Genomic DNA, 11,595 nt, shown 5'->3' on the forward strand with positions numbered 1-11,595 from the left:
GATATACAGTTTGGGTATACTCAGGCTTCATTTTGAAGATCATTAATATCCTACTGAAACTGCATGCTACACCTGGTACCTTCTCACCCTGTGTTGTTATTATCCATCTTCAATATAAGGGAGTTATTTGAAAATCTGAAAGGATTTCTTTTTTTGAGTCTTCTAAGCTAGCTATTCATTTTAAGTGGATAACAAATGATAGCAACTCCTTGAGGAAATATTCCTAACTTAGCAGTGAGTAAGGCTCTCATGGCTCACATATAGATATATGTGTGTGTCTGTGTGTGTATATAGCTGTTTTCAGGGTCAGGAGAGAAGCTGCATGGAAAAAGGACATGCATCAGGGAATCCTTGTCATATCATAAAAGAATAACTTTGTACAGATAACTTTACGGCGTTGGGTACCAAAAACAATACCAGGGCTATCAGGCAAAGAGCCATTATCAGCTTTATTTACAGCTTCCCAAAGCGCCCGACTCCTTGGTTTTTAGCATTCAGAAATGGCGAGCAGGTAGTCTGAGCTAACTACTTGCCCGGATATCCAGGCATCAGCCTGCTGTTTGTGAAACAAATTGTTTATCAGGGTTGTCATGGGCATGCAAAGCATGTAGTGTTAGGTTTCTGGTTCAGAAATAGCAGGGAGATGCCCAGCAACTGGGCTGATGATTGTTTTGTGAGTGTAAAAGGTTTGAGAAGTCAGTTGTGGAGATCTGTCCGGGAGGGACGTGCAGTCTGTTGGGCCTTTTGACACTTTCAGCTGAGACAAAGGAAAGATGGTACAGCTGAACTCTGTCTCTTATTAAGGAATATTACATTTTTTTTGACCAGTACTGAAGAATATTTACAGTGAATCATGGGAAAGCCAACAGCTATTCTTCCTGCTGTGTAATTTCTCCGAGATAAATAAAAGACTTCAGTCCCCAGGGTTATTGAGCTCCATCATTAAAATACATTAACTAAAGAAAGCTTTGAACCGAGAATCCCCTTCTTGCCCTAGGTTAGCCTTTACATCAGGTCACAGAAGAAGCTGTAGGAGGATCTCATAATCCCTGTATTTACAGGTGCCGTTTAAGTAGCAACAAGTTTTCTGCCTTTAGCATCTTTGCATCTGGCTCTCAAAAATGGAGAACTCTGTAAAATGCAGCCTAGAGGGCAACTGCCTGTACAGTAAATGCAACAAAGGACTGAGCTGCTTCTGCAGCGCCATTTACAGCAGTGTCTTATTTAGGACATGTAAGTATTTGGTAGAGTCAAAATAGGAAGCCGTTCCCTTAAGAGTCAAACCAACCAGATAACAGTTGGACAAAGGCTGCAGGTGCAGAGTTACCCTGCCAAAAAATAGTTGGGTTGTAAGGGAGAAGAAACTGATTGAGTTTTTAATTCACAGACGTGAAGTTCACCCAGTCTGCCAGGGGCAATGGGGCTCTCAGTTCCTGAGTTCACGCAATCTTAATTCCGTGTTGAGCACTACTGCTCTGTTGTCGGCAAAGCAAGGGGGGAAAAAAAAAAAAGAGTAATTCTTGGAAGCAACCCTGCCTCTGTTAGTACGAATTTGCAAGACTATCAACACAGCCAAGAAAAACACCTTGCCTCCATATTAAGATGACACGTTACATTCTCTTGGCTACCTAGCTTTGAATGCTTAATGTTCTGGATATCCTTTCTGGTTTATATTGTCCAAAAGTGGCAAAGGCTTTGGAATTTAAGTAATTTAGTTCAGTGCAAGAGATTAAATTTTTGGAAAGAGGCAACTTTTCTTCAAACACATTTTGTGGCTTGTGTGTGACATTTCTTTCATCTAAACAAGCCTGTTTCTGATCTTTGAATTTGATATTTCCTGAGGACCTAATTCGCTGATTCAGCCAGAGTGATTAGAACATACTGATGTTTTCCAATTTTCATTTTCTCATTTCTTTAACAATGAAGTGGTTTCTTGGTGGTTAAAGATGCTTGAATAGTCTTGCCACCAGAATAACTTTGTAGAAGGATTCCATCTTGCTATTTTTCTCATAAGACCTCATCTTTGATTTAGGAGTATAACCTCTGGAAGGAAGAGGTCAATTTTATCTCCACTAACCATTTAGTTGTGTCTCTTGCTCTGAGGGTGCCGCTTTAGTTCCGGTTGTGACAACGACCGATCTGATGTGGACACCTGCCTACGAGGCAACGGGCTGAGATAACTAATTCATTTCACACCGGCCACCAAGCAGCTGTTACAATACAATGTCTTTCAGTCATTACTGGCAGAGGCAGAGTTTAAAGCAGTAGACTAGAAGTATTCTTGTATTCCAGAAACCAGTGAGGGCCAGCAGCTGTGCAAACTTCTCACATGCACGGCTCCCAGTGCATCTACCTTGTCGCCTGTGAGGTTTGTGGTTTTCCTGCCACGAGACTTCTCCAATACATGCAACTTGGATTACAGTTAGCCACGTTTCTCAGAAGTAGCAGATGATATGGACATCTGACCTTATCTGAAAATCAGATGGGTTTAAAGTATCTCATGTTGGGCATCTCGTGGAGGCAACAGAAACTGCTTAGTGTTCCTGGAGAAAACGCTCCGTTCCTGCTGTCTGTGTTACAGTAATCTTTCTGTGTCCGGGGCCCAAAGCTCACCCTCAGGATGGTTCACCTTGTTATTGCAGACACTGAACAGCTACTTGGGTCTCTTCGCTTCAGTCCTGACTGATGGCTCCTTTGCTGTTTCAGATCTGTGCTACCCTGGAGCAAATAGTGTCTGTGCCAGGTCTAGAGGTTGCTTCCCACTGCACACTGTTTCCTCTTACACTCTGAATTCCTTTTCATTTGTTTCCTAGTCCAAAGATTTGAATCTGGAGGTAGGAAGAAGAAGGGAGGGGCTGAAAAGGTGGCAGAAAGTGAAATAGCTGCATTTACCTGTATAAATATTTTATTCAAGAACCACCCTGTATGAAGTAGTTTTCTGACACTTCTCAGGCCAGAAAATGGCCTGAAATATGACCATTATGGCTTGAAACAGCTATGTAGAGATGTAGCACTTGAACAACCTGGGCTTTGTGTTCTCCAGTCATTTACTGTAGTTAAGGAGGGAGCCATGGGATGGCTCAGAGGCTGAGGAATTAAGTTTGAAAGCCAGTCTTGCTGTCCCATCTACTTCAAAAGAGTGTTTGAGGCAGTGCTGAGCAGTCCCCATCACAAAACTGTCATACTCGGTTGGTGTGATTGACCGGGTCTGTTGAGGAAAATTATCCTGGAGCCATAGTGACCCCCTAACCCTTCGAAGGGGTCAGGAGAGGGTGCAGTGGTTGGAGAGCGAGGGACCTGCTCTGGGACCGCCTGCAGCACGTCCGCCTCCGTAGCCGAGTCAAAGTACTCATTTCTTTTTCGTTTTCCCTTTTGAATGGCAAAAGAAACGTGCCCTGGTGTTCTTATACCTGTCTCTGTTATGTGCTGGGGACTGTCGTCCTGATTCTTGGTGACTGAAGTTCTTAAAAGCTGTTTTATAAAGTTAACGTTAGCTGAGCGCTGGCTGAGGTGAGATGAACCAAGTTTTCCCTGCCTTGCTTCCACAGGTACTGTGCCTTTTGGTGAAAGAGTTAAAGGAGCGATGTAAGGTTAAACATCTGTTTGCTGTTTTTTTGAAGCACATGGCTATTCCCTTCCACAGCATTACTGACACCTGAGATTATTAAAACTGAAAGATTCATCAATGGTCCAATCTTTTTTGTGCTAATGTGATGCCTTACTGCTCAATATCTCTTTCTTTAGACAAGGAAAATAAACTAGTTGGTTTCATTTTATAGTTTTAAGTCGCTTTTAAGTTACGGTACAGTCAGTGCTGCCTATACACTGAGGCGTGTTTATTTTTGTGGGAAAAGATAGAGCTTCTGAAGAAGCTTGAAAAAACCCAGAGTGGTTTGTTGGTTGTTTTTTTTTTTTTTTGAGAACTCCGTTTTCACAAAGGCTTGGTTTTTGCAAAACCTTCGTTATGAGCCAAATTGACCCAACAGTGGCCCTTTAAGAGACATGTTGGCAGTTAATCTGTTCTGGTTTACAGCATGTACATTGCTTTAAGAATGACTGGAATTCCAGGGGGAGGGAGAAGGGAAGCTTTGACCTCCATGTGCACATGTGCTGCTGCCAGCATCCCCTTGCTCGTCTCTGTGATTAAATGGATAAATCAAAGAACACCAGCTTCTTTTTCAGTTCTCTCTGCAGTGAGGCTCTCTTTTTATTTATTAGTAGCCAGCGTGGCTGAAATACTTCCAAGTGCAAGAGGGAAAGTTTCTACCAGTTATGTTGGTGTGGGAGCTGGTAGCCAGCCCAGTTGTTGGGGTTCTTAATTATGCTGCTTTCCCTTTCACCAGATCTGAATGCATCAATAAGTTTGCCTCTGTCTTTGGGACCATGCCTCTAAAAGTGGTGGAGCACCGCGCTGACCCTGTCCTGTACAAAGATGACTTTCCTGAGAAACTGAAGAGCTTTCCCAATATCGGCAGCTTGTAAAGGCAGCTGTGAGACAAACCTGAGTGATGAACACAACAACTGAAAAGGTGCTATGAGGAATATAAGGCCCTGAAGAAAAAAAATCGCTGGAGAGTGGGTTACATCTGAGGGAGATGGGGATTAACGTTGTGTTCTGGTATGTTGTCTTCCCTTTGCATTGCACAAAGACGTAATGGAAAGCTGAACAACTGCTTCTCTGTTGCTCGCAGAGGATTGAATCTATTCATGGGACCTCCCAGCTGAAAAGGTGCTATGAGGAATATAAGGCCCTGAAGAAAAAAAATCGCTGGAGAGTGGGTTACATCTGAGGGAGATGGGGATTAACGTTGTGTTCTGGTATGTTGTCTTCCCTTTGCATTGCACAAAGACGTAATGGAAAGCTGAACAACTGCTTCTCTGTTGCTCGCAGAGGATTGAATCTATTCATGGGACCTCCCAGAAACGTCAAACACACACTTTTCTCCAAAGGAGGCTGTGCACCTGGAAGAATAAAACAGAATCTCGCTCTCTGTGGTCTGCCTGGCATGACTGACCTCTTCTATCGAATGTGCTGCGGCTCTCTGGTTTGTAAGCATCCATCCATCCGTTCGAAGTAACTGTCTGCAATGTCTAGCTGCTCTCTTTTGGGAGGAGCTTATTGTCTGTGCGGTTGGTGAACCTCTGTCTTTTGAGCTTAATTGTTGGCTTAAATAACTGTGTAACATTTTCTTCTGCATAGGGAGACAAACTTTTTTTTTTTTCTTTACAACATCAGCGACAAAATTCTCTGTGTCGTCACATGGTTTAAAGGGCAAAGCATTTTGTGCTACTTAAATTATTTTGGTGCGAATTGAGGCACACAGAAGCTGGGAGGACGGTCTCCTTCAAAGCAGAGACCTGCAGGACAGAACTCTATTTGCACCTCTTCTTCCTGCGTAAATCTCAGGTTTTCTGCTGCATCTGTGCAAGAGACTGTGACTCTGTGTCAAAACTAGTTGTATTATACAGAAGAAGATGTGTCTTTCAGTCTTACTATATTTTTTTATTTTCATTATCAAAACAGGGGTCAGGTTACAGTTGTACACGGTAGCCATACATAGGAACAACAGCTATGAAGTAAGTTTTTCACATCTGAATCCTCTTCAGCAAGCAGTGTGTTGTAGTACTGATTGGTAAAACACTTAAATTTACAGAAATTCCCAGTTACAGCTTCAATGTGCAGGGGTATGTGTATGTGCCAGACACTAATAACGCACGCTTACAAACTCCTGTTGAATTACCATTGTTGGAAAAACCGTTGGGTCTTTGCTCGTAATTTAAGGAACCGATTGCCACAGGCTGCCACTTAAACATACAGCTTAGGAAGGCTTTTGGAGAAGCTTTAAATTTCTTATGAGTGTTGGAATTGTTTCTCAATACTGAAACCAACCTGAATTAGAAAACTAAATGCAACAAAATTAGAAATAAAATTGCCTGGACTGTTTGATATTAAAGATGATCCCAAGTTGGGCTGAGAAAAGAATCTCTTTTCCAGCTCCACTGATAAAATGTTTGTTACCAGATAAGAGTGATTTCACTGTCTTTTGAAAGCTCCATTGCTGCCAGTTACAGAGACATCCTACTCTTTTTTTTTTTTTCCTGTTACACTGCAAGCAACCTTATTCCTCAGATTTTGCCAAACCCCAAACAATAGGACAAGTGTTAGGCATCACGGTTCACCCCCTCTCCTAAGTTGGATACGCAGCAATGACAGAAACCAAATGAAAGTCAGGCAAGAAGCAGGAAACATCTGCTCCTATTTGTCTCACCCCCACTAAGACTTATCTTATTGCCCAATGCAGTGGATGTGCTGTGAATGAAAATCATATTGAAACAATAGCTCTGAGGGGATGCTTCGCTTCATAACTCCCCTGGGATGTGCCTGTAAACTGTATCATCCGATTCTCTGGGAACGTTTAATTACTAGTAAATGTTTTTCGCTGCAGTCTTTGTTTCGGTCCTGAGTTGCTGTGGGAGGGGTTATTGGGGAGCTAGGAGGGTAGCTGTTGCAGTGACAACCACTGCTGTCTGCACAACGGGTATCACAAGAGAGGGGAAGGTTTGTCGCTCGCTATTTCTCCTTTGCAGCTTCTCAGGTTCATTCACATGAAATTTCTTTCTGAATCTTCTTGTTGATTTATGTCCTGGTGCTTGAGCATCAGGAGACACCAGCATATTTCCCTTGAGAAGGTTGCTTTAAAAGGGTAGCTGTGACAGTGCAGTAGTCACTTCAGTTTTAGCTGTTCCTGGCAGTTTAACTAAGTTATAACATCTTCCTGACAGAGCTGTGAAGCTGCTGTGAATCCTTGGTTCTTTCTCAGTAAGCCAGTAAAAAGTGCACGTTTTGCACCGAGTCTTAAAAGACACAGAGGATTTGAAATAGTCGGTGGAATATTTTTAGGTGGGGATCAGCCTAACCAGCCCTTCTAAATGAACCTATAGGCCCAGGTCAGTAAAAAGGCAACAGATCCTTGTGCCTGCATCCCAAAGCATCCAAGTGGATTCCCCTTCCACAAAATGCCCGGTGACCCTTAACAATCATGTTTTGTCCTTTGGCATTTTACAATTGCTTTTATAGGGCCATCTCATTTAGACGGTCATTTGTCTCTGCTTTGTGCCATGAAGAAAACTGGGCAGTTGAATGTTAAAAAAAAAAAAATTAAACAATTGTAAAACAACCTACTTCCCTTCTGCGTTTATAATTGTGATGTTCTTGATGTATAATCTGTGAAGGTAAGATGTACCTGTATGTCTGATTTGGAATGGGTTTGTTGTCAATCTTTAAATTAAGATCTTTTTTAACTTTTCATTGTATATATGCTATCGAAAAGAGGTTAATATTGGTATATTAAAAAGTAAATCCAAGGAGTGTGTTGTTGTATTTCACTTCCGGAGTGGCACAAGGGAACATGGATGCATTTGGAAGGGAGGATTGCAGTGACAGGCTGGTTTGCTACGTAAATGGATGTTAAACCTGAATATCCACGTTGTACTTCAGAAAGATCTGTCAATATTTTGTCTTTTCTGTAACTCGAGTTGGATGGTTGTCTTTGAAGTAGAAGTTTGCTCTGTGTGACTTCATCCCAGTCACCTTTTTGGGGTGAGTAGTTGTTACTCTAATTTTCTGCCAAGATTTGACAGTAGCATTTATCTTGGAGAAATAGGGAACGGATCCTTTCTCTTTCTGTGAAGAGACACAGCAAACATTAAGGAATCATGCTTTTGAGAAAAGAACTTTGGCCGAGTCATTGAGATTGCAGAATCCAGTGTGGTGGCAGCTCTTTGCTTCCAGAAACCTTGTAGCACGGTCCCTGCTGAGCATGCTGCAAAAGGGCGATGTGTGTGTGTGTGCATGGTGCACCTTGCTATGTGTGATGTGCCGCACCGCTTGCCCTTGCCAGTTGTGGTGAGTATTAAGGCTACGTTTTTAGCCTCACCAACTCTCCCTACAATGTGTTGACTCTTTCCTTCCTGACAGCTCTGCTATCTCATTACAGGACATGCCAATTCAAGCCTTAATGTTCTGAATTACTCTCTCCTGCCATCTCCAGCTCCTGCTCTTGAACCTCCTGCCATCCGTCATGCTTCCGCTGGTGCGGTCCAAATATGCTTTACTGCAGCAACGGGTTTCTCCCTGTCAGTTATCGATTCAAGGGCCTTTTAAATTCAAGGGCCTTGGAAACACAGATATCAAAATAATTGCGAGGTGGGATTTAAGAGATGCTCAGTAGTTCTGACTCAGTTTGCTTTTAGGCTGAATTGGTGCGTGTTGAGCGCTCTGGAGAAATCCTATACTGAGACACATGAAAATGGATTTAGGTGGGCAATCTTAATGTTAAAAATACCTTCAAGATTTGGCATGAATGCCCTCCATAATGAATATCTGGTACCCTGAGTACTTCTCGCAGGTTGAGCATCTTTTGATCAGGAAAGATCTCAGAACGGTTAATTGGTACTGCGTAAATCTTCCATCCAGCCCTTTCACATGGAAGCTGCTGGTGTAACAGGGCTACAGCACAGTACAGGGAAGAAAACCTAAAATTGACGGGGCTGATGAGAAAAAGGATTTTAAATCCCCTAACCAGAGATCAGACAGACTGAGTATGAACTTTTTCATCATTCTTCTCTAAGACTTGCATGTTTTAATTTTACTAGGACTGCTGCAAAGCATGTTCTTTTGTAAACTGAAAAATTTAAACTACAGGTAGTTCTTGCAGTCATGGATAGCCTTCATTTGATTAGCAGAAAAACCAGCTAGAACACTTTTGCTTTGCTGTTGAGTCGTGGATCCTTCAGTTGTGTATCGTGCTCTTGGGAGTGCGTGTAGGACGGTGTAAGTTCTTTTTATGATGCCTGCCACTGCTGTATCCGAGCGCAATAAATTGAGCTTCACATTCTTCCTGCTTGGGTAAGATCAGCCTCTTCCCTGTAACTGCAGATAAAGAAATGAAGAGAAGCTGTCATATACCCAAGGCCTTAGGAGCTGCATGGATAAAACAGGATTGAACGCCAGTATCCCAAGCCTGTGTTTTAGCAGAACAGCCACACTTTTGTCTGAACTGTTGTTTGTTTGGAGTTTTGGGTAGCTCGGTACCAAGGTAGAGGTCCCTTAGCCTTGACTTTCAGTGTCAGCATGCTTCAGCCTGCCCTGGCTTGAAGCCATTTAGTGACATTCCTGGTGCACTCTGTGTAATTTCAGCCTGATGGAAATGGCTGTAATGCAGTCCCACCTCTGCTGATCTTCAGGATTCCCCTGTCTGCAGCTTCTTGTGGTTGCTTTGAAAGCGAGTTATGTTTCCCATTAAAGGATAACAGCAACAATTGAGGCAATTAAGTGGAGTGGCATGGAGCTAGCAGCACACGGGGAGTTTTCCGTCTGAAAACAGTGCAGCTCAGAGGTTCTCCCTGCAAGGTTGCCTGTTTGCTGTCTTCATTTGTCTGGAAAAGGATCCAGTAATTCTCCTTTGAATTTCCTTTACTCATGCTGAATGCCTGTTTACTTGCATAAATGGAAAGTGCTCCTGCTCCGGACAAGCGTGACGGCTCCGCAGTGACTGTGGACTGAGATCAGTGCAACTTGGTGGTGATTTCATTAGGTCTAGGAACTTGAATCAGTGCTCAGGATCGGGCTGTGTGCAGGGGGGAGGACAACGGGTAAGATGGGCAAGGGGAGAACCAGGTGTCTATAAAGAGAAATAATCCATGTTGTGAGTATTTCTAGAGAGTCATAAGAAAAAGAAATTATCAGCTTAATTCTTAAGTTGCATCTGTTGGATTTTTAACCTCAATTTTAGTTGGCAGGGGACTGGAAAAAGGTGAAAACTGGACTATTTGACCGACAAAGATGTGAAGAACTTTGGGTTTACAGACCCGCATGAGGTTTTCCATGTGTGATTGAGCTGTGGTCGCTGTTGCACCCTGTGCTTTTACGGCTGAAGCTTCTCTCTTCTACCCCCCACCCCTATTCTATGCAGCAACGGGAAGCTGTAAAACTAAAAGCCAAAGCTTAGGACTGACTGAAAAGTGCCACTATGGATATCCACCTGCCCAGCGTGAACATCTTAGGCTCATCCAGTAGATAAGGCCATAGTCCCTTGGAAAGATACCTGAGGTTTTCAGGCCAAAGGCTCTATGTTCCCTTCTGCATGTCTGTATAGCCATACGCTCAAGAGAAACACTTTTTCTCACCTGCTGGTCTGGCTGTTTGCAAACGTACAGATCCTGCTTTTGTGAAACCTTTCTTTCAAAGGGAGGGCCAGGTCTCAGCTGAGAACCAAGGAGAACAATACCCACTTGGCCACACTTTATACTAACAGGCAGGGGGAAAAGTTTGAAGCAGAAAGGACCATAAAATGAGATCCAGGAATTCAGCAAGGCTACAGCAAAAGGAGCAGATTGCTAACTCGGAGCATCTGTCTTTGCCCCGTGAGTAAGTTACGAACTGAAAAGCAAGAGAAAGTGGAAAGATCTTTTGACAAATAATAAACACTTGTTTGTCTCGGATCAAATGCAACACCTTTACATGTGGACTCCAGGTGGCCGTAAGTAGATGCACCTTGCACGGCTGTTACCTTACTTGCCAATGAGAAGATTATTGTACATCCATCTGCTTCAAGGTTAACAACCTGCTTTTAAAAAGAGGAAGAAAAAAGGCAGATCTGTTTAGTTTACAGGAAGAAAAAATTGTTTTTTCATTAAAACTGTCCGAACTTTGCCCTGCCTCAAAGTCGTATTCTCCAGCAGAGAAGGAACGTGTTAACCTGGGTACTGGAGCCGCATCTCCCAGAGGGACGTTTTTCCACGTGTTTTAAACAATTCCTCTAATGCCAGCAGGAAAGCGCGGCTTCAAGAAAAGAATGCACATTTCGAATCTGGGTCCTGCCACTATCTCGAGTTTATAGAGAGACTTTTTAGCTCTTTGGCAACGTTCAGGCCAGGAGCAATTTCTGATGTAAACCCATACAACCAGGACGTTACTGAAACTGGCTTTAGGCTCTCAACAGTCTGAACTCGGCCAACATCTGGAGAATCTGGCTTTGAGTGCTTGGGGAGGGAAGGAATTTTTCTCCTACAAGTGAGAGGAATGGATAAGCTTGCAACAGCACCTGCGTTATCCGTTTCTTTGCGAGATGGAAAACAGCCATGCTCCAGCTGATGCTCCCAGCCAACTGATGGAAAGGCCAGAGGGGCTCTGTGGGTCCTGGTGGGTTGTTGACAACTGCTGGGCACCTTCTCAGCTCTGCCTGACCGTGAAGGGCACTTTCCAGTTCACCCAGTGTCGGGGTGCAGGGGCTTGGGTTCTTACTGATGCCGGTACTGGTGGGTCCGTGGAGTCTGAAGGAAACAGGGTCACAGCTGCGTTTATTCAGGGAGCGAAAGCAGCAGAGAGGGCCATCCCAAAACCTGGTTTTCCCCACGTTGGGATGGGGCCAGGAGATGTGCCCCGAGAACCCGGGGGGGTCGAGACAAGCCGTCCCCTCAGTGCGGGGGGAAGTGAAGCCCAGAGGGCTGGGTCTGACCAGCAAGCAGCATCTGGCCATCGGCAGGAACCTCGGGGGAACCCGGCGGAGGAAAGGGTGGGTGAGGCTTGGAGGC

The 11,595-nt window shown here is 43.8% G+C and overlaps 1 protein-coding gene across 1 annotated transcript in view; it reads left to right on the forward strand.

Moving 5' to 3' along the window:
• EXT2 (exostosin glycosyltransferase 2) overlaps positions 1 to 4,703 on the forward strand; it is a 76,838-nt gene extending 72,135 nt beyond the window's left edge. The window contains exon 13 of the mRNA XM_009695015.1: positions 4,344 to 4,703. Coding sequence (XP_009693317.1) covers positions 4,344 to 4,482 — 139 coding nt within the window. The 3' untranslated portion in view covers positions 4,483 to 4,703. The remainder of the gene's footprint in view (positions 1 to 4,343) is intronic.
• The last annotated feature ends 6,892 nt before the right edge of the window (positions 4,704 to 11,595 follow it).

The sequence above is a fragment of the Cariama cristata genome, unplaced genomic scaffold, assembly GCF_000690535.1.
Source record: "Cariama cristata isolate BGI_N322 unplaced genomic scaffold, ASM69053v1 scaffold3552, whole genome shotgun sequence".
NCBI lineage: Eukaryota > Metazoa > Chordata > Aves > Cariamiformes > Cariamidae > Cariama > Cariama cristata.